At 37.0% G+C, this 24461-nt stretch overlaps 1 protein-coding gene across 3 annotated transcripts in view; it reads left to right on the plus strand.

Annotated features, from left to right (window-relative positions):
* HDAC9 (histone deacetylase 9) overlaps nt 1-24461 on the plus strand; it is a 733933-nt gene that overhangs the window by 4527 nt on the left and 704945 nt on the right. The window contains exon 2 of one of the 3 annotated variants that reach the window (XM_088018628.1): nt 16678-16741. The exons of the other annotated variants lie outside the window; for them this stretch is intronic. Within the exon in view, the coding sequence (XP_087874754.1) occupies nt 16715-16741 (27 nt within the window). The 5' untranslated portion in view covers nt 16678-16714. The remainder of the gene's footprint in view (nt 1-16677; nt 16742-24461) is intronic. 3 annotated transcript variants of the gene reach the window in all.

Raw genomic sequence — 24461 nt, forward strand, 5'->3', positions numbered from 1 at the left:
TGGGTGTTATAAGCAAACAATGAATCATGGAACACTACATCAAAAACTAATGATGTACTGTATGGTGACTAACGTAACATAATAACATAAAATAAAAAAAATAACAATACTCATAGCAACATTAAAGACAGCGCACTACAGTGGCAAATGAGCTGGACAAGGTAAAAACAAACGACAACAACAACAAAAAACTCCCAGGAAAAAATACAGAGGAAAAGCTTCATAACATTAGTCTTGGCAGTGATTTCTTGTATATGACACCAAGAGCACAGGCAACAAAAGCAAAAATAAACAGGTTTTGCACAGGAAAGGAAACCATCAACAGAATGAAAAGGCAACTTACAGAATGGGAGAAAGTATTTATGAACCACGTATCTTACCTAAAAGGAGTTAATATCCAAAAAATTAAGAAATGCTACAAGTCAGTGGCAAACATAAATAAATAATTAACCTGATTAAAATGGGCAAAGGACTTGAATAGCTGTTTCTCCAAAGAAGACAATACAGATGGCTAACAGGTGTATGAAAAGATGCTCACTATTGCTAATTATCAGGGAAATACAAGTCAAAACAATGATATATCACCTCACAGCTGTTAGGTGGACATTAAGAAAAAACAAACAGAAAATAGCAAGTGTTGGTGAGGATGTAGAGAAATTGGAGCCCCCATGCACTGTTGATGGGAATGCAGTATGGTGCAGCTGCTATGGAAAACAGTAGGCAGGTTCCTCAAATATGAAAACTAGAATTACCATATGATCCACCAATCATACTTCTGGGTATATATCCAAAAGAGTTGAAATCCGGATCTTAAAGAAATCTTAGCACTCCTATATTCACTGCAATATTCAGTTCACCATAGCCAAGAGGTGGAAACAATCTAAATGTCCATCAACAGACAAAATAGAGAAAATGTGGCAAACATGCAATGGAGCATTATTTAGCCATAAGAAAGTATATCCTGTCATATGCTACAACACAGATTAACCTTAAGTAATTTATGCTGAGTGAGATGAGCCAGTTACAGAAGGACAAATTCTGCCTGATTCCATTTATGCAAGTTATGTAAAGTTGTCAAACTCACAGAGAAAGAAAGCAGTAATGGTGGTCGCCAGGGGCCATGGGGAGGGAAAAATGGGAAGTTGCTCTTCAACTGGTATAAAATTTCAGTCAAGCAAGATGAAAAAGTTCTAGAGATTTGATGTACAACATTGTAGTTATAGTTAATAATACTGTACATGACACTCAAAAGTTGCTATGAGAGTAGATCTCCTGCTGCGTGGGTTTTTTTTTTTTAACCACAATTTAAAAAAATATGCCTTTAGGATGGACTGTCAAGGGGAAGGGTGGAAGGAATAAAATAAGTTCAACAACTGAGAAATGTAGGCATGTGGTGAGGACAGTGGCATCATTAGAAAGGAGTAGACATCTTTTGTGACTGTCTGTGTCCCTCGATAAAGGGTGAGCCTAAGATCAAAAGGACAGTGTTTTTTAAACACGGTGATAGAATGGAGGTTTTACAGACACACAGAAGGAGATGAGACAAGGAATGTACAGAGTGAGATTGATTTTGCATGCTGTGAAGTACCATGTTCATTATGTGGACTTGTACTTGCTCTGGCAGCAGGACGCCGAAGAGTTTCTCTCTCGGGGCAGTTCCAGAGAGGGATTAGTCACTGTCAGGATGGCAGAACTGGAGATGGCTATCTGAGAGTCTTCAGGGTGGAGTGCAAGTTGAACCTGCATGAAAAGAAGAAAGGGACAAAAGGGATATGAAGTTTGGGGAATGCCCACAAATAATGGTGGGATTAAGGGAAAAAAGATCACGAAATTTTCCTGTTGCTTTTTGTTTATTTTTATTTTAAAATCATCTACCAATTTATTTCTATTCCACATGCTTTACAGTGTGCCTTATTGTAGTCGGTTAACATTTAAAACTAGGTTAGATTCTTGTGACAGTAAATATGATATGGTTTGATTTGTAATTTTTATATGACTTGGAACAGCTTTTTAGTTCTGATTGAGAGGGTAATTATCCAAAAACCTGGAAGTGACATCAGTGCTAGGTAGATTGTGACATCAGCAAAGTTTGTTTCCAGGGCTGCCGTTCACCATTTCCCTTTTTGTTGGTTTCTTTGATCCTAAATTTCCTCCTCTTCAAAATAAAAAGTTGGTCTTAATAATGTGTAAAATCATTTAAAGACATCTTCTCTGCCTTTTGAGCTTCGTGAACCTTCTTCCAGCCTGTTAGGGCCTAAACCTGAGGGATTTCACTCTTCTTTCCTCCCCTCACATACAATTTAAATGTTACAGTTCTACATTCCCTTTTCTCAGAGGCCTGCTAGTTACTGATGCTAATGTGTCAAGTCTGTATTATTCACAGTAATTCACAATACGCTATTATTGGCGTAATGTATTCACTCCCAGATGGTATCTTCACTGGGGGCTTCATTGCTTGCAACTAAAGTGGTGCTTTAATGGTGGACTATTCAGGTATCATGGCAGATGCAAGTCAAGCAGGTCTATGTTAGTATTATTTGTTTTCACAAGTATTTTTTTGGTCCATGTTTAACCTCTGTCATTATAACTTTAGAAAATAAAAGATCTATATTTTTGCATTTTTCTTACTTGAGATGATTTTTTTTTTAAAAGATTTATTTATTTTTAGAGAGAGCTCTCACATGTGCACAAGTAGGGGGAAGGACAGAGGAAGAGGGAGAGAGAGAATCCCCTGCAGACTCTGCCCTGAGCCAGAGCCGGCTCACCTGGGGGTTCGATCTCTGGACCCCCAGATCATGACCTGAGCCGAAACCAAAGTGGGTCGCTTAACCCACTGAGCCATCCAGGCGCACCCCACTTGAGATGATGTTCAAAAGAAATTTGTACTTTTAAAGCAGTTAACTTTTTTTTTACTCAACTTGTACTTGAGTTAATTAAATAGGTCTTTAAGTCAGTTTTTATGTAATCATGTTGCTGTGTAGGGCATATGCTACAGCTGCTAGATGTCTCAGTATTCCCATACGAAAAGTTACATAAATAGTAAACCTGCTATTTTAGGATTACCTATAAGAAAACTAAAATTTTATTAAAAATATTTACCGGAACTCTTGTTTTGTAATAACATCATGAATGAAAACCCAGTAAGAAGGAGAAAAAGTATTTTATATTTATAGCTAGAAATGAATCTGGTTCAAAATGATAAGAGTTAGATTTTGAACTTTTCTAGAGCCCAACTTTTGTAGAGTTTCAAATGAATAAAGATATTTATATAATTAAAATTCAGTTTATTATCAAAAACTGAATTAAGATGACACTGAAAGAACAGCCTCAGGTGTGTGACTCTGCATTTTAAAGTGATACATTTAATGTTTATGGAAGAGTAAGAAGTTTTTTTTTTTTTTAAATTACTTTAAAAAGTGATTAGCACCTTCGCTGTACAGTTCCTAAGATTTTTTTTTTGTAACACTGCATAAAATTTGAAGTATTTTTTTGCTTCAAAATTTGACCTACTTAGAAAGTCCTGATAATTCCAGTGTAATATATTCCCTCAGTTTTGTAAGCGCCTTTGGGTAATGTATTGGAGAGGCAAGTAATCTCATCAAGAAGCGTAATGGACCCTATCACATTTCAAGATATATTTTTTTCTACTACTTCTGCTTCAGATTTAGTTCTGTGTTTAATGATACCACACTCTACTGGCAAGGGTGCTTTTCCAGTACTTTAACTCTCTTTGCATACAAATGGTGTTTTTGGTCTGGCTGCCATTGCAGATCTTTTCCTTCAAATTACGTGACATAATTTGATTTTTGACAGTCAAGGGGAAAAAAGTGTTCATCTTGAAAGATTTAGAGAAAGAAAGGTTGTCACTGAATAAAATGCATGGCTGGACACAATTTGAAAAATGGGTTGGTGTCGGCTCAAGAAGGAAGGAATAAACTCCTACTTGCTTGAAAAATACGCTTGGTCTGACCTAAAGAAAAGTCTGCAGGATCAGTCATCCGGGGCTCTAGGCTGCACAGAGAAAGCCCTCCCCATTCACCTTCACCTTAGCAAACACTTCTCCCCTGCTTGATTCCACTGAGCTGCATATTTTAGTCATAGATGTTAAATTTTGAAGGATCCTCAAGAGACTCTCTTGACAAGTAAGATATTCTTTATTATCTAGACTTTTGCCAACAAAATACTTTAAGTCCCAAGAGATATTAAGTAACTTCCCAGGAACTCAGGTATCAGCCACCCTAAAAGTCAGGTCTTCCTCCTCTTAGAGCTCTGTCTCTCCAGATGGAGTGTCAAGCGTAAGATCTGATTTTAACTGGTGGAAGGCATACTTCTGTAAGTATCAGGTTTCCTTTGACTTACTAATACTTTAATGAAAAAACACAGTGAACCGAAGGATATTTTAAAAGAAGGTTGTGTAAGCCACTGCAAGAGAGTATGTGATAACATATAAAATATTTTCTGTATGCTAAGTAGAAAAGAGATTATAAAGCAATGTGTTCATTATATGTGGGTTTTTTAAAGATCAAAATAAGAGGCATACCATAAGAAAAAATTGTTTTTCAGTTTGCAGATATCTTAAATAAATGTCTTAATAAATATAAATTTTAAAGTTCTTGTGCTATATTCAAAACAAACTATTCCAAGCAGACAGGTAGGTTATATTAAAGCTGGCACAGCTTGCTAGAAAAAAAATTCTTATATATTTTGGAAGACAAATATGATTTCAGATATGTAATTGACAAAAGATTACTTTTAGGAGCAACAATCATTCTACTAATGTTTATGAAACTACAATTGAAAACTCTGAAATTATGGATTCTAGTTAATAAAGAAGCACTCAGACAATTCTTCATGAACCATGCTGAGAAAAATACCGTCAATAAAAGAAGAGTTTAAGAAATTAATTTGTTTCTTTAAAACTGAAGCTAAGAAATGCAAACATATTTGTTGCTTAGGTGAAACCCCCTTTTCCTGCACTGCAATTTTTAAAAAGAAAACATTTATTGCATATGTATTTTGATGACCATATAATACTCATTTTGTGTAAAATTGCTTAAAAGAATATTCCTTCAAGTTAACTCATTCAATTGGAACTTTCCAGCTTCTCAATATCAGTATCAGAATTACATTTTAAGGTAATAATATTGTGAGCTATTGTGTAAGTGATTTGAAGATACAATGTCTATATTCTCAGATGGAGCAAGTTAATGGTAGTTGAAGTTGAATTTTATAATAGAACACAAAGTTGTCTTTATTTTAACCTTATACTGAATGTAGTTACAGCAAAAAACAGTCTAGACACCAATTTTTTTTTGCATAAATTGATTTAATCCTCTATTTTATTCCTGAGACTTATTTAGTTTCCATTTAGTATCCCACTGGGAATAATAAACAGCTTAATACTTTCTTTCCATATTACTATCTAAGCATTTAAATGTAGAAAGAGACCAAAACTGTGACTTCTACTGTATCTGAATGTATAAATTTACATATGAATTTACATATAAAATGTACAACAATAAACGTGTATAGAATGCATCACCATATATCTTTACTTGTAACTTAATGCTACAGAGACAAAGAGATCAAAATAAATTTTGCCTTCAAGTGAGGAGTACCAGCCCCTACTCCTGTTTCCCAAGTAGGTACTTATGTTTAATTATGAGGGTGATTGAATGATACAATGGGAAAAGGTCTGTCTTGTTATGTAGGTGTTCTCAGATGGTAAGGTCTTAACACTTGTGTTTCCCTGTTCCTTCTCAACTACCACAAAATACAGTATAAAAGAAAATGGATTTTGTATAAATCTTCCAACTTAGTATTTTTTGCTTATATATTTGACAAAGTAACTCATTTAAATATTTGGTGACTCTGCTGCTTTTGAAATCATACATATTTTCATATGTTTATCTAAAATACTCAGATATTGAAAACAGAGGTCTTACCGTCAGTTGGAAATTTCCTTAAGTGGAAATTTCTCTTCTAGCTTTGAAGAGCCCAAGTTGCAATTAAGTAGACAGTGTGCATGTGATTAATAATACTCCCCAGTCTGCTTGTTGTTTACACTCTTGGGTCAGTGCTGCTGATTTTATGCACTTAATTGCCACTTGTGATGTATGCCCATGTGCACAGTTCTCTAATCATGGCTCCAGTGGGGACTCACTTGGCATATGTAGTTTTTATGGATCATTTGAGTCAGAAAATGAGAAAAAATTCAGATAATGATATTAAGTGTGTGATATGTTCGTTTTTGGTTAAGTCATTGCTAATATGTGTGGTGTGGTTGGAGTGAGGAGTCAGGACATCATGGAAAGAGCATTGGTCTTGGAGCCAAGGGGACTTGGGTTTTAACATGATACCATTAACTAGTGAGTGATATGTGGAAATTGACTACATTTTTGAGTCCTCATTTATGATTCTACTTTGTTAAGGTGGAAGTGAAGGTAAAATTAAATAATTTATGTAAAAGTTGAACCTAAACTTACAGAAGGCATAGGCAGTGTCTGGTCTCTAGTAATGCACAGTGTTTGTGGCATAATGAGTGCTCAGGAATTACTTGTTTGAATTAATTAAGGCCCCTAGAATACTGGTAGGTGTTCAAGTGTTAGTTGCATTCTCTTTTTTTGGGGTTCTATATCTGGCTGATTTACTAGCTATGACTATTTAAAACTTCAGTTAAGTAACTTTTATGGGGGATCCTAATTTCCCACATATATAATACTAAGTGTGATTTTTGTCAATTGGTCTTTAGTGCCTTTCCCTAAAAGCATATAATTTTACTGGATGCAATAGCATAAATTAGCCATTAAGAGATTGATGGTTTTTTACAGAAAGGGCAGAACACAAGCTCGTGTAATTATTAAGAGTGTAGTAAATGTATCCCCACTGTAACATAGTCAAGTAGCTAGCATAATAGGCTGTTACATTTTTAGAGATGGCAATGGGGTAGTTATGGAATGAGACCTTAAATTCTTTATTGTGAGAAGCATAGGGTTGGAGTCCATGGCAGAGATTGTTAGCTGTCTAACTAAAATCCATTCCCCCTTGTTCTGTGGAAATAAAATTGCACATGAGCACATGGCTGACCAGGTAGGCCCTGTAATTCTCAGTCCCCGTTTGAGGTGTGTGTGGCCATGTGACTAAGTTCTTATGAACAGAATGTGAGTGATGTGTGTCACTTCTGGATCTGTGCTTTCAGACATTTGTTTGTTACTCTCTGTGTTCCTTCCCTATCCTACTGGCTGGAACTTCAGATGGTTTTGATCCTGCTTCAACCATACCATTTCTAGGAAATGTCAGGGCAAGAGGAGATAAGAGTATTGGTCACTGAAGGCACTGCCAATCTGGAAGGTTACACAAGAGAGAAACTTCTCTATTGTATAAATCACTGTATTTTTTGGTTTCTTTTTTATAGCAAGTTAACTTAAACCTTGACTGATACGGAGTCCCATAGATTTTGGTTGATCTGAGCCCTGCCCGTCATGAGTAATGTGATCTGAGTCTCAAAGATTCAATGCCCTCATGTGTTACATGGTACTATTGTGGGATTATGTAAGAGTGTAGAAGTTCAGCATTTATTTATTTATTTATTTATTTATTTATTTATTTATTTATTAAAGATTTTATTTATTTATTTATTTGAGAGAGAGAGAGAGTGAGAGATAGCACGAGAGGGAAGAGGGTCAGAGGGAGAAGCAGACTCCCTGGTGAGCAGGGAGCCCGATGTGGGACTCGATCCTGGAACTCCAGGATCATGACCTGAGCCTGAAGGCAGTCGCTTAACCAACTGAGCCACTCAGGCGCCCCGAAGTTCAGCATTTAGGGGCACCTGGTGGGCTCAGTCAGGAGAGCATGTGACTTTTGATCTCAGGGTTGTGAGTTCACTACACCTATGTGGAGTGTAGAGAATACTTAAATAAGTAGGACTTAAAAAGAAAAAAGTTCAGCATTTATAATGTATCAGGCACTATGCTAAGTGCGTCCTGTCATTTAATGTTCTTGACCAGCTTATGAACTAGGCATTATTATCTGGATTTTATGAGTGGGAACTCTGAGGAATGATGATTGTAAATTACTTTTCCAAAGGTCTAGGGCTAGTAATGACACATTCAGGTATTAAGCTTAGGCTATTTGACTCCAGAGCTCACAATCGTAAGCAGTACCAGGTGCAATTAGCACAGTGCCAGGAAAATATTAAGCATTAATAGTGCTTATATATAACTAAATGCTAATAGTGTTATTAATTCATTTGGCAAACACTAGTTGAGCACCTCATATGGGTAAGATATAAATGGATTATGCTGTGGGGACCTCAAGGCTGTCCTTGTCTTCAGATCTAACAGGTTAATAGTCTAGAAGACACATACATAGACAAGTTATTACAATGTAAATGCTGCATGAAGGTTGAAGAGAAGTAGCTTTTCTGTGACAAAAAAGGAAATATGGATCATTGAATCTTAGATTATTTACCATAGATTCATGGACTATATCACTTTCTACCCTGTTTGTATTAAATTAATACTTAGTAACTCAAGTACATATGTCAATATCAGTGGCGACAGAGTGGTAATCTAGTTTTACCAGCTAAGTCTTGTGACTTCCCCAGGAGGAATTCTCAGAGTGGAAGGGTGGGGTCCCGAATGGAAGACATTTCAGAATCAAACATGCTGTCCTGGATATTCATATATGCTCCCTACTCCCTTCATATTCCACCATTAGGGAATCTGTCTTCATCAAACGGGGAATCTGCCACGGTCTTCAATTTTATTGGAATAGGGTAAAATATTTAAGAGCCTGGATTTCTTTCTTTTTTCTTTTTTTTTTAAGAGTTTATTTATTTATTTGACAGAGAGAGACAGCGAGAGAGGGAACACAGGCAGGCGGAGTGGGAGAGGGAGAAGCAGGCTTCCTGCCGAGCAGGGAGCCCGATGTGGGGCTCGATCTCAGGACCCTGGGATCATGACCTGAGCCAAAGGCAGACGCTTAACGACTGAGCCACCCAGGTGCCCCAAGAGCCTGAATTTCTAAGTGATGTTTCTTGCTGATATATCTGCTTATTTTTTAGGGCAGGAGGACCTTTCCTGACCAGCCCCATTTGAGTAGCTCCTTTCCCTACTGGCCATTCTCTCCTACTGGACTCTGTGTTTTTCTTTCATGGCCTCACTTTTCCATAATTCTCATTTTTTTATCTTCTTTCATTTGTACCCTCAACTGTAAGTGCCACACAGCAAAAACCTTATTTTCCCTCCAGTATGTACAGGTCTGCTCTACTAATGCCTCACAATGACAGGTGCTCAATAAACAATTGTTGAATAAGAAAATGGATGAATGATACTAGGTTTGAATAAAAGATAAATGAATTTTCTTGGTTTCCTTTACATTCTATACCAACCTTGAAAAATTCGGAAACTGGAAACATGGGTTGGAGCAGTGGATTTCTGCTTAGAAACCAGAAAGCTAAGATTCGAATTTGCTGGTCCTTTTACCTCTCTCATTCTGCCAAACCATATGTGTCTGAAGAACCATATCTAAATCCTAAGCTAAATAAAGTGTGACTCCCCTTTTATCAGCAGGTTTTCTAGTCTGTAAGTCAACAGAAGTAGTAATCAGTAGCCATCTGAATGACACAAAACTCTGTTCTGTGCTTGTGGAAGATACAAAGAAGCAAAGTTTCTGATCTCTAAGGTGAGTCCCTAGTGGATGAGAAGATAAGATATATACATAACACACCACATTATATAGGACAAATAAAAAGTAAAGGCTGTAATTGTTTAACAAGTTTCAGGAAAGGAAGCTGGCACAATGATCTGGGTTGATCAGGAAAACTTGGGAGTAGGGGTAAAAGGGGTTCTTCCTGGGTCTTGAGAGACTATTAGAACAAGGGAGATAACTTGAACCAAGGTGAGTAGGCTGAAACACCATGGAGTGTTTTAGCTTGAGTTCACCCCTACCCCAGGCAGGCCCCAAAGCAAGGACTCAAATTTAAGTCATTTGGAAACAGTCCAGGAAACTTCAATAGGGGAAATGGGAAAGAGTGTGGAAGACAGTGGGCGTGGGAGTGTGTATGGGGGAAGATATCAAGTAAGTTACTATCCTGGATAATTAAAGCTTTATTCTACTGGGAACTGAGGGAAAGAGTATACAACCTGCACATCAGAAATATTCTATGCAGGAGAGGGAGCTGAGATACTTATATGCCAACTCTTGACTCTAGTCATCGGTTGAGGGCTGCTGGACAGGACTCAGGGTTTGGCATGTGGGGGGTTTATGTCCCCAACACTGCTGGCCACTGGAAAAGAAATACAGGGGCTGGCAGTTGGAAATCCAAGTCTGGCCAGGGCGTTCTGCAGTGGTAAAGGCAAGTAGATAATGAGGATCCATCAGTAGCATGTTTTCAGAAGCAAATCTTAGTGAAGCCGTTCTAGACATGCTCCAAAACTGCATTTATGTGGTTCTGAAGTTGTAGTATTTGTAAGAAAATAAAAGACAGCAGTAAGATATGTTTAACTAACATTGAGAAATTTAGGGGTCTTTGAAATTGACTAGTAGATTCTGAAGCCTTTCATACACAGCTCTGGGGTCTCCTCACCTACTAGTTACTCATGCCACTCCTGAATATTTTTCTCAAACACCTTTTAAAATCAAGGTGCTTCCCTACTCACAATTCTTGGATGGATAACAGTGCTGACAGGATTAACTCCTGCCATTCTTAACCAGACTTTAATTCAAGACTTTCACAAACTTTTCACCTGTTTATTTAGTTTCATCAATATTTTTTTAAAAATATAAATCCTTCACTCCAACCAGATTGTTTACTCACTCTGCTCTGTTTGGCTCCTGTTATTCTGGACACGTGAAACATGTTTCCACTTAAATTTTTCCTGTTCCCTGTGTCTACTTCAGGAGTCCTCTTAAGCAACTGTCTCTTTATGGTCATTTGAACCAGCAGTGACCTCACGCCTTGTCCTCGCTGCACAGTTCACAATGTGACATGTCTTGCATTAATTAGTTGAGTTGTTATTTCTCACTTTTATTATTAAACTTACGTTGTGTGCTTGCGTCTTGGCCCCCCAGCTAGACTGCATACTGCCCCTCTCAAAGAGTATATAGTCTAGCTGGGGGGCTAAGGCACAAACCCATGGACACATAACCCATTTATGAGTTTTGTGTCCATGGGCAAGTGATTGATACCTCCATCTGCATGGACATTTACACTGATCGATCCAAGAAGACAAAAGGCATGCACATAAATGAGACTTCTACCTGATTCACAATAGAAAAGGCTCTTGATACAACAATAACATAGAACATTGACTTTTGTAAAAGTAATGGTAGTGATTTAGGGTCTTTTTTTTTTTTTTTTTTTGAAAGTCAGAGCTCTTCTTGTTATACCGTATCATTTTCTCAAAGTAAGTGCTTAGCTGTCCTTGGATTCCAAAAAGTGTTTCTGACATTATAAAATCGTAACAATCAAAATCCTAGTGATATTTTCAAAACCGTAATCCCATACAGAAAAGCAATGTGTATCATTTACTAACACCAAAGATCATTGTGTGAAAAGAAAGCTACGCATCTGTGACTCTTCACCTGGCCAGATGTACTTTCTGGATAATTAAAATACTTGAAGTTATGCAAAAAGTACAAGTAGAGAAATATTTCTGAAGCTGACAAATATAGATATATATGAAAATGTTATAAATAAGTTAGTCTCTGTTAAAAGGTAGCCCATGATTCTGAAGAAGGATAAAAAAAACAACTTTATGTATACAAAAACAATTTTCAGCACTTTGCTTTAGTTTACATTTATATTCCCAACTAGTTTAAACATTTTGACAGTGTTGTTAACCAATTTTGATTGTTAAAGACTTCTTAATTCCTCTAGTGAACTTGGTTCTGGCAATCTAGATTACTTAGAATATGAAATTTGTAAAACCGAGCCTACATAGAATATTTTAAACATCAAAGAGGAAAAAACTTCACTATTTTAACCCTGTTTCATTCATAGTCATGTAGGTTTGTTTGACCAGGTACAAGAAAGGAAAATTTTTCTTAAGAGAAATTTTATTTGTGGTTTGTAGTTATTTGACCTTTGGAGAGTTTATAGCAAACAGTAATGTTTGCTACAAATATACCATACTTCCTCCTGAAGTGATATGTGACCTGCATTTAAGACATAAGAGTGAATTTTAAATTCCTTAAAGGTGTAAAAGTTTTGGTATCATCTGTAGATAATTGGAGATATTCTACTTTATGGGGGAAATATCTTAGGTGGGTCTGATCTGGAAAGAATGTTCTGTTAATGCTTTTCATGTGCTAGATTTATAACAAAAAGAAGAGAATATATAAATCCAGAATGTAAGTTATACATATTATTGATATGAAAAATCTCTAGCCATTATTTTCCCACTTACTCATACTGTTTCCCAATTTAAACTCCAATTGTGGGGATTAATCTGAGTTTTTATGGATGAATATGAAGACAGGAAAATTGAGTCCATCAGATACCTTATTAGTGCCACATCTTAAGTTCACTTATAAGGCAGGACCTGTGTGGGCAGTTGTAGGAACTGGGGCCCGGAAACATCAGGAATCTTGTACCAGGTCACATGGATAAGAAGGAGAGAATTAGCATTAACTCCAGATCCCACGGTCCTTATGCTTGTTGAAGTCTCTACATCAATCATATCATTCATATTTTATTGCAAAATTGTAGGTTTACTGAGACTGAGCAGAATTACTTGTAAAGGGGGGGTGTTTTATGCTGTTTGGGAAGAATTGAAGTATGTCATTTCCAGGACAATGAAATGTTCAGCCCTTCATGCAGTATTCATTTTTCTCTACCCAGTGTACATTTATCCTTAGTTTGAACACCCATTTCCCTCAAGGTCTTTCTAACAAGACTGCAGATTTCCCAAAAAATATATTGTGTCAGTGACAGTTTATTCACCTTACTTACATAGTTCGAGGAACTGCTTGTTTAAATTTAGATACTGTTTCTGATGAAATGTTTTGACAAAGTAATACCAGCTTGATACTATTTAAAATATTTTGACAGATGGAAAAATTGTTTCAGTCTGAGTTGAGCAATACTTCATTGCAGTATTTTGCCAGTCAGAAAAAAAATGGGAAAGGTAGCCTCACTGTTCCTGAAAATAACATCCTTCCATTCTCCTTGAGAACAGAAAGGCCTCTGTTCAGTCATAGACTACAATATGTGTGCCACGTATGTTAAGAATTGATGCAATTTAAACGAGAGGGAACACTTAGGGATTACTTCCAAACAGGGAACACTTATTGTTCTGTAAGCAAACAGAACCTAAAGAACTTCTATGAAAATTTGTTTTTATAGTACTTTTTCAGAACCTTCTCATGCCCTGGTGAGTGTGTTCTCAATTAATGATGCTAAATCACTAGGATTTAAAAACTGTTTTGTAGGAAAAAAAAAAATCCTCAGATCCAAATAGGCTTTTGTGTCTTGAATTTTTGGGGATACTATTGTAATAAAAGTATTTTTTAAAACTTCCAAATTAGTTGCAAAGGAGTAAAATGTAGGTGATCCTTGTTTTAGTTACATTAGGCAAATGTGTTGAGGAGATGTTAGGGCAGTGGTTCTGAAAGTGCGGTCACTGGACCAGGATCATCAGCATCACCTGGAAAACTTGTAAGAAATGCACATTCTCAGGCTTCACCCCTGGCCTTCTGAATCAGATACTGGTGGACTTCAACCGTCTGGGTCCATCAGGGTCGGCTGATCATCAAGCCTTTCTGATCATTCTGACGCATGCTGTAGTGTTACAGCTACTGAGATAGAACAGAGGCTTTTAAACGGTCTCACAGAGCTCTTTTAATTCTGCCATCTGGAAGGAGAAGGAATTAGTAAGAAATGATCAGGAAAAGTTTCCCAGGCTCCCCTCAACTAGTGGGCATATGTGAAAGTTGTTTCACATATCTTAAGTTTTTATGTTGGGTTCTGCCACTAAACACAGTTTTAAAAACCAGTGGGATATATCTTGCTTTGGAGGAGAATGTTTGGTGGCCCAGAAAGTCTTCTCAGGGTGACAGGATCTCTTATTGTGTCCATATCATTCTAGCTGTGTGGTCTTGAAATTACGCTTGGTCAGTAAAAAAAGAATTGGTCTGTGTCTCAGCAATGGCTTCATGCTCACCAGACTCCCAAGGAACATATGTATAAATAAATGAGAATGCCACTTTTATTTTTCAAATTGCAATGAGAAGCATAAAAATAAAACTTATATGATGCTCATGTTAACCCCTCCCATCTGTTCTCACTGCGCACAAGTTAAAATTTAGAGTTGGAGGGATGTCTGTCCAGTGATTAGATTCAGTCCCCTACCTTCTGCACATTGCTGCAGGTGAGATGCAGAAGTAATAATGGATTATTCCTTTGCAAACATAGAATCAGAAGAACGAGAAGTTGATATTTTCTCCAGGTCATTATGAACCTATAGGAATCCCCTTCACACACACACACACACACACCCACCCACACACACACACACACACACACACACACACACACACACACACTTTATCGTCACCAGATTGTTGAAGTCACCTAAATTCAATGTTTTTCTCACCCAAACTATGGTACATAAACTTACTATGTTATTTCATCCCATTTTCTTTTTTTATAATTTTCCAAGAGATCATTCACAATTATTTCTATATATATTTTAGTATCATTAATTAAATTTTAATAAGATTTGTATTTTTATATAATTTTTTGTTGCCATCAGTTATATATTGATTTTACTTGTTTATCTCTGAGCTCTGCAGATAATGATGATGACAAAAATAGGTCACTCTTGTTGTAATAAAGATTACAGGAGGTCATCCTTAGAGTGCTTACTAAGTGCTAGGCAGTATACTAAGTGCTGGTACTTATTAATACATTTTTTTCCTCATAGTTAACTATAATAGACTTTCAAACATGACCCCCAGTGAAAACTTAAGACACAGGACACATATAGCCCCAGTCTATATGTTATATAAGAGTGGAAAAATGTTCATGATCAACTTGTACTATATTTTTAAAACTCCTATTTTTTCTTATTCTGTTCCTTTTTTTTTTGGTATCATTTAATTAAAAAAAAGCCAGTTGTGACTCAGCAAATTGATTTTACTACTCACACTAATGGATTGCAACCTGAAGAATGCAAAGTTGTGCTATCAGATTAGGTAGTATTATTACCCATAATTTGCAGAGAAGGAAATAGGCACACAGAGGTTATGTAAGTTGCCTGTTTACATAGTAAGTGGCAATCTCAGGGTTTAAACTTGGGCAGTCTGTCTTCAAAGTCCTCACTTGTAACACTGTGTTCTGTCTTGTCTACTCAGTACCTTCAGATTGTAGTACTGTCAAGGAGGAATGTACCAAATGGGGAATTTTTCTCTCAAATATGGGTACCAGCATAGTGTTGGCCTCAGAATTTCTTTATGGAAGGGTTTAGAAACAAAGAGCTAGGGACTGGCTTTGGAGCTGCCTTTTTAATTCAGGCACCTTTTCTACTTAGAATGCATGCTTATTCTCGGAAGCTTTTGTAAAGGGATTGATGAAGATTAATACAGAAGGGAAATGACTTTTGCCACTCAACTACCTTCCTTATGCTACCACGGGAAATTTATTTGAAACAATCCAAGGAACGGTAGGTGGAAAAGATGTTTACCCAAAGTTAAAAGAGTCTTTGTTATGTGGAGCTTCCTGGTGAGTGAGGAAAAGATGAAATGAAACCATTAGAATACTGTAGGCCTTTTTGTCCTGACTCCTTGTGGGGCATACAGATGGGGCATACATCTGTATGCCCCACAGATGTGAAGGACTGCTCACTTGCTTGAATATTTTTGAATACAGATTATCCTCTCATCAGTGCCACTAAATATCATTTTATGTATGAGATATACAGGTACAAAATTCAAAGATAGAAAAGCCACAGTGAGAAAAGATTTTATCTCTCCCCATTTTCCTTGATTGCTCCTCTCCTTTCTCCTTACTCTGCTCCGTTTCTTGTGTAGTCCTTGAGAATGCCATGTTGTGTGTGTGTGTGTGTGTGCGCGCGCATGTGTGTATTAAATATTAACATGTCATAACACATTTGCTGTGCCTTGTTTTTTATTCTCCTTACTGTACTTCCCAGAGTTCCATATGTAGAAGTCTCCCTGCTTCTTTTTCACAGCTACATAGTATTTCATTGTATGGACTTTCTAAAATTTACTTAACAGGTCTTCTATTAACAGATGTTAGTAATTTCTAATCTTTTGCAAGCCTTATTCTTTCACATGTAAACTGCCCATAGGGCTCTGTGTCCTCTGTGGGGTCCCTTATTCTTAGTAGAATAGAAGCTTCATAGCCCTCTGGGTCTTCAGTAAGGACTGATAAAGATCAGACTGTTGAATTAGGTCAGTTTGTGTCAGGAAGTTGCTTGATCTCAGTTTCCTTGGATGTCTATTTTTAGCTTCTGAACGGTAATCATGGTAAGAAATCTTTGTTTTGCCCTAGACAGTCTTCTCTGGGAAGATTAAAGTGGTCCTCCCCTTAAAAGAGTTCAAGAAACACAATTTACTGACAGTTTAGGGGGTTGATTAGGGATGGTGAATGTTTATTTCTAGAAAGACAAAATGTTTGTGCTCTGAAAGTTCTATCTGCTTTATTCTCCACAGCCATTAAAACTTTTTCAGATTTATTTTCCTGTAATTCATGGAGATTTGGAAAATTATATGGAAGGTATGTATTTTCTTAAATGCATAGTTGCTTATTTCCTTTTCCTGTTTTTTTTGAAGATGATTCTGAGAACTGTTAGTTCAGTTTTACAAAGAAAACATTTCTTCATCATCTTCGTTTTCTGTCATCCCTGCATTTTAATAATGTCTTAGCCAATTTCAGGGACAAATATTTAGTACTAGTGAGTGATAATTATGTGAGAAATAGATCTGCTAGGCAATCAAGTGGAAAGTTGGTAGTAATGTATGGATAAGTGATTTGGTCTATCCTGTGTTTTTTCTGACTCCATTATGTCCACAGTGACTCAGAGATAATAAAATTGGTGCTCTGTAGCAAAACATCTGAAGAAAACAATGCTGCAGATTCTTTGAGAAAGTGATCTTAGAATTTAATATTTTTCTGTCAGGAGATTTATGACCTGACATTGAGAATTATTAAGGCACAGATCCAAATACGTAGTTCATTTCCTCTTGCTCAACATTTAGTGAAGATGTGGAATACTCTAACTAGATATTGGCTAGCCAAATTTAGGATTCAAGATTTGATATCCTTGTCACCATGTGTGAATTTTGGAATATTTGGATTTTAATATATGTAAATGCTTTTATAATGTGTGATGAGTTAGGTGACAAATTATTATACATGTTGTCAATTTAATTTAAAATACTGCTCTTAAATATTTTATTAATCTCTGGAATAATAATCTACCCTTAATGAGCTTTAGAAGGTTTCTGCTTTCTTTGTTGCTGAGTTGTGTGGCCTCCACTATACGTAATATCCTGCCTCAATGTTCGTGCTGGGAATTTTATGTTAAATTCAAAAATAATCAAAAATCCAAGTCAGTCTTCAATCATACTCACTTTAGAAATTTTGAGATGTGATACATTTTTGGAGGCGTTTCAGGGATCTATATTGGTTCATTTGAATCTATAATTTGGTTACACATAAAATTAAAGTTAATTTAAGTGGACAGAATCAATACCCTTCTGAATTTAATTAGATGGCCAGCATCCAAGCAAGAGATGATTCTTTTTAGTACCCTCCTATCCTTTTTTCTTACAGGGTGAAATAATTCCTTTGCCAAAGTATGTTGGACAGTTCCCTGGTGACAGGTTCTATAGAAACTCATAGCTGTAATGTTTCCAGTGTGAGAGAGAGGGGAGGAAAATGTGGGCCAGGAAGCCGTTGTATTCTAGAGATAGTTATATGCCTGCCCTATCTTCACATCACAGTCCAGCCAAGGAAACAATGTCCCATTTGCAGTGGATCTGCAGTGACGGTTTCTAAGCCCAACTTGTAAAACATCATGGTATTTCTTTCAGGCTGAAGCATTCCAGGACAGAAAGACAGGAAGAGTGGGGAAATAAATTATAAATTAGACTGGATTTGCACTTTGAGGATCTGACTATTTATAGTTAGGTTTGATATGGGATGCCTGGAAATGTGGCAGTAAATTGAAGCTGAGGTTTTATTTCAGGTAATAACTTTCTTTTTTATCTCTGTTGGAGCATCCTAAAGGAGTTTTAGAAGGGCTGTATAGTATAACCTTCATCAGTCTTTATGTTCAATGTCATAAACACATTTTTGTGTTATTGAAGAGTAGGTTTTTTTACAATGTTTTAAGGTGATTTGACTAGCTCCATGAAACAATTGGGTTGAATTGTTATGCTTGATACTCTAGAAATTATTCAATGTGTCAAAGCATTCTTAGCAATAAGTTTAAAATAAGTTTAGGAATATTTAAGTTACATAAATATATTTCTAATTTTTCGGCTGTCTCGTTAAATGAATTCTGAAATATTTGTATTCTGTAATTCATATTTTTATTTTTTCATGTTGTATTATCACAGATAAATATGTGTTTAGCTGGTTCTACAGGGCAGGCAGAGTGGGGGATGTGAGGAAACTTAAGAAGTTTTTGTCCTTAGTGGTTCTCAGCAATCTGGTTGAAAAAACCTGGCAAAAGTACATGAAATAATTAAGTAACAGGAACCACATAAAGGTTGTAACCTTATTGTGGGTGCCATGCAGAGTATGAAAGCAAGGCATTTGTCTAAATCCCAAGGTTAAAGGGAATGCATTCCTTTTGATAAGACCACTAACAAAGAGGAAACCAGTTTTTTTTTGTTGTTGTTCTGTTTCATCTACTTTTTAAAAAATGAACATTTATTGAGCCCCTACTAGATGCCAGGCACTGTTCTGTATGTTCTACATATGTGAATTCCTTTAATCCTTGGCATTTTAGAAGATGGTTACTATTGGGTGCCTGGGTGGCTCAGTTGGTTAAGCGACTGCCTTCGGCTCAGGTCACGATCCTGGAGTCCCGGGATCGAGTCCTATATCGGGCTCCCTGCTCATCAGGGAGTCTTCTTCTCCCTCTGACCTTCTTCCCTCTCATGCTCTCTCTCTACCATTCTCTCTCTCTCTCTCAATAAATAAATAAAAATCTTTATAGAAGAAAAAGATAGTTACTATTGTTCTTATCCTCTTGGACGAAAGTAACTGGGGCAAAGCGTGATTCAGTAGTTGCTCAATGTCTCATAGCTCGTAACTGAGGGACCTGGGTTAGGAAAACAGGCAGCAGGACTTCGCAATCGACACTCTTAACAGCGTGCTTTATACTTTAATATTTTCCTTCCTATTAGTAAATACCTCTCTGCTTTAAACCTAAATAGATGTGCATTTTGCCCTAGTAAAATACAGGCCTTAAGCTAGGATCAGAGACTTGACATTTATTTCTGTCGAAAATGAGGATATGACCTTTTGATGTAAATGTTCATAGCACTACATAACTTAATGATTATATTTATCCCCTTTGGTGAGGTGGGGGAAGCTTCTAGGAGGATAACACCCTAACTTTAGGAAGTTGAGAGCTCTTATTTATGCAGATGTGCATTTCCTCTGCCTGGGAAGATTCTTATGATGACATGTCATAGATCACAAGAGATTTAATCACAGCTTCAGGTGTCCACACACCAAAGATGGACCTTTAGAGACTGGATGGTGGTATCTTTGTCCCTGCTCAGTGCTCCCTTTCGTTTATACTGGCAGATATCTAATTTTATGGTGCATCAGAATCAGCTGGAAGACTTGTAAAATAAAGCAGATTGCTGGTCCCAGCCCCAGAGTTTTTGGTTTAGTGGGTTTGGGGAGAGGCCTAAGAATTGGCTTTTCTAAGTACCCACTGAAGGTGATATTGCTAGTCTGGAAACCACACTTTGAGAACCATTGATTCATAATAAAAATGTAATGAAAGGAGTTTAAGTTTCCCCTCCCCTTCCTTCCCTTTGTTTTTAGGCCAGTGCTCACTCCTTAAATGCCCATCCTTTTATTTATAAAGATTAGAAAATCTGGTGAATAGCTTTCTTGGACTCTGGAAAAACTCCAGTAAGTCTATTTATAATATAATAATCACTGATAAGATACAGCACTTTCAGTAATAATTGACTGCAATTTTGGGTGCTTACCACGTTGCCAAGCAATTCACTCGGCCCACTGCCTATATTATCTCATATAATAAAACAACAGGGATAGCGATTGGTTATCTTCATTTTGCATTAGGAAACTAAGGTATAGGAAACCACATGCCTTGCTCAAGATTATGTATACAGCACACGGTAGGGCTAAAATTCAAACCTAGATAACCAGTGAATTCCAATAGCTATGCTTTTGACCACTGTGTTTTTAAAAATCTGTAGTGATGAGCCAACTTTTAGTTAGACTTAAAAGTTACAGCACAAAGTATCCTTCATTTTCGTTTCTCCTTTTATATAAGTTCTTAAGCATCCTAAAATAAGCAGGGGAGAAAAATTTCATGACCACAGATTTTTAAAAGGAAATGCATAAATGTTAAATTCCTGCTTGGAATATGACTTTATTATTTGTAGTGGCCCTCTTCAAATTTCAAGGATTAAAGTATTGATGTTAGGGTAATAAATTCTTGGGGATCGCTTGCCCCTATACCTATTTACAAGGATTTCAAGAAGTAATTGTTAAATGGTTTTGGATCATAGACTTCTTTGAAAAATCAGTTGAAGATCACGAACCTTGTAAGAAAGGTGCACCAAACTTTGTATACTATGCAGCACCTGTCTGTTGGCTCTGAATGAAGACATTCTGCTTTATGACAACAAATAATACATTATATGTTTAAAAAAAAAGAAGATAGCAGGAGGGGAAGAATGAAGGGGGGAATCAGAGGGGGAGATGAACCATGAGAGATGATGGACTCAGACAAACAAACTGAGGGGGGATGGGTTCTGTGGAGGGGGGATGGGTTAGCCTGGTGATGGGTATTAAAGAGGGCACGTTCTGCGTGGAGCACTGGGTGTTATACGCAAACAATGAATCATGGAACACTACATCAAAAACTAATGATGTCATGTATGGTGATTAACATAACATAATAAAGTTTTAAAAAATTAATAATAAAAAAAAGACAACACAGCAGAGAGAAACAAACAGGACTTTTGTTACCTCTGTCCCTTCTTGTTTATGTAACCTTTGGAAAAGTTATTACCAAATCTTGTTTCTTCACCCATTAAGTGGTGATGATGAAAAGAAAAATATCTAGCTACTAGGGTTGTTAGGAGGATTAAATTAAAAAACAAATACAAAGTGCCTAGCTTGATAACTGGTACACCAGTGTTTCTCAAATTGTAAAGTGCCTCTGGGTCACCTAAGGGATCTTGTTAAAATGCAGACACTGATTCATTTGGTCTGGGGTGAGGCTGAGATTTTGCATTTTTTTGTTGTTGTTGTTGAGATTTTGCATTTCTAGCAAGCTCTTGGACGATGCTGCTTCTGCTGCTGCTTCCTCAGGGGCCACACTGAATAGCAGATGCTACACAATGTGTGTAGAAGACATGTTTCTATTAGTAAGGACTCTTACGGGTCATATTAACAAAATATTTTCATTGATAACTTGCACACATTTAGGGGTTACCTGCCAAAATATGCACGTAAATACACACGTATTGAGAAGTATGGCATTTACAGTCTTCTCAATGGGAAGTAATACATTACATACTGGGTTGTGCTGCCCTATACCCCTGAAAATCAATATTGAGCCCTCTTTGGAATAAAATTCTATTAAAAATAGTACCCATTTAAAAATATTCTTGGGGCATCTGGGTGGCACAGTCGTTAAGCGTCTTCGGCCCAGGTCATGATCCCAGGGTCCTGCTCCACGGGAAGCCTGCTTCTCCCTCTCCCACTCCCCCGCTTGTATTCCCTCTCTCACTGTCTCTCTCTCTGTCAAATAAATAAAAATATTCTTGTGTATGTAATAGCGAATGAAAGATGTGATCTGGTAACTGTGTCATATGTTTACTTCTGACAGTTTCTTAACTAAAGCAATAATAGTTCGTGGATTTCTGTTTATTCTAAGAGGTAACTTTGTTATCTTCTCTTGAGAGCATTGCTCTTTATATACTTTGAATAGGGGATTGCTGATAAAGTATGCTGCACTTGTGTCTGATAAACTTGAATCTTAAAGTAGATTTTTGGAGACATGAGAAGAAAAACTGTATATGAATATCCAGTCACTTCTAATGTTGACAAAAATGGGAGAGTCATACTTACGTGTGTCTTTCCCAAACATGGATTGAGTGACTGATTCCAGTTTGTCCCTGATGATACACTACCCTGCTGCTGAATCTGTTTTCCCTGATAACTGTTGAATCAACTGCTGCCTAAAATTAATGGTGAGACAGGTGAAAAGCTTGTGGAAACTGTGGGATTGTTGTTAAGGCTGATAGAACTTCCTACTTTGGGGAGAATTGATGGTGTAAGACCCCAATCTGTGTTTCATTTCTTTTCGTTAAACAGGTTTAGTGTTGGTGATAGTTCTTCCTGTATTTTATTATCCCATCTTGCACAAATGGCCCAGTATAGAGTTCCTTTAAAATGGCTGGTTCTACTGAAAAGTTTTACTGTGAAAGTGGAAGTGGGGAAAGAAGCCTGCCCTGTCTAAGCTCCAGAAAATATCATGGTCATCAGGAGGAGCTCTGACTAATCATAGTTTCTGAAGACACATGCTTGCTGTTGCGACGGCATAAAAGTAGAGAGAGAAAGGAACCTATCAGAGCCAGCTTCATCCCAATGTCCTGGCCTCTGAGGAAGGTCTCAGAATGGACTGGTTTTCTGCATACACCTGCTTGAGATGCCAGAATCTGTTGGATTAGAGCCTTTCATGAAATAAAGGTGAACTACAAAAGGACTATAGCTAAGGTCTAGAGGTTAATGGAAAGATTACAATTTGTGTGTTGCCATCCAAGAGAAAATGCTAAATAAATGTGTAACTGTTTTTTACGGATGAAATGTTTTTCCTCAAGCCCACATACTTGATCAGCATCATATTTGCCATTTTCAGTAACAAATGGAATGCAGATGGCATTTATTGCAGTGGGTTTTCTCTTCAGACAGCATAACAGATGAGTAATTTTGGTGATTTCCAGAGTCACCTGTGGAGATGATGAAAATATTTAGACTTTTGAATTCCTATCCCATTTATCAAAAAGGAAATATATAGGGGATGAGGTGAGGTGGTAAGGCCGGAGCATCTGAAGTTTAAACTGCTCTAGAATTAGGTTGAATCCATTTATCTTGGATTAGCAGGCTATTTGTATGTAGCATTCACTACTGATAATGAGAGATTCCTTTTTTTTTTAAATTTTTTTAAGATTTTATTTATTTGACAGAGAGAGACACAGTGAGAGAGGGAACACAAGCAGGGGGAGTGGGAGAGGGAGAAGCAGGCTTCCTGCTGAGCAGGGAGCCCGATGCAGGGCTCTATCCCAGGACCCTGGGATCATGACCTGAGCCCAAGGCAGACGCTTAACGACCGAGCCACCCAGGTGCCCTGAGAGATTCTTCTTGAGAGATGAAGACAATGAAATATTGTAGACAAAGGGCCTTGGTTTCAAAGAGACTTGGGCTCATAGTTTGGTTCTATCACTTGCTACTTGTATGAAATCTCTCTTTTCCTCCGTTTCCCTATTTGATAGGTGGGGATAATACCTCCTGTATTTTAGGGTAGTTAAGAAGATTGCATGTTAAAATATATGCCTAGTGCTGTGCTCAATACATAATAGATTTTTGCTACTCAAAGTCTGGACCTCAGCATTCCGCAGCATCGGCATCACACAGGATGATGCTAGAAGTGTAGACTCTCAGGCTCTTCCCAGACCTCCTCAACCTGAATCCACATTGGTGGCAGGGAGGCGATTCCTCTGTCCATAAAAGTATGACAAGCGCTGGTATAGATCAACATTAAATGTTAGTCTAGTATTGTTTGTCATGATTGTTGTTTGCTTTACAGTTAGCTAATAACCTTAAACACACTTGGTACTTGAAACAAAAACATTGTATGGTATTTAGGTTTTGATACTTTCTCTTTATTATTCGCTGCTAACGAGAGTGGTTTCTGTGGCTGGTGCCAATTAGTTTGGGGTTCAGCAAAACTTTCAAAATTGCCTCTCAGATCTTAAAATAGATTTTACTTATCTTTCTTTTTTATGTTTATGCATTGAAACATAAACTCTAAAGCCAAAGAAACAGTTTAAAAGTAGACACAGTGTATTTACAAATAAAAGCTCATTTAGCCACCAATAAAATGGAAACTTGTGAATGCTTTAAGCAAATAGCCAGCCAGATTTAAAAAAATCAGATCAAATAAAATATTTGGAAACTATCCTATTTGTTGATGCCCATAAATTTAAAA

This window comes from Eumetopias jubatus, unplaced genomic scaffold (genome assembly GCF_037043125.1).
Source record: "Eumetopias jubatus isolate StellerSeaLion01/CBP00866 unplaced genomic scaffold, mEumJub1_p1.0 scaffold_14, whole genome shotgun sequence".
Lineage (NCBI taxonomy): Eukaryota > Metazoa > Chordata > Mammalia > Carnivora > Otariidae > Eumetopias > Eumetopias jubatus.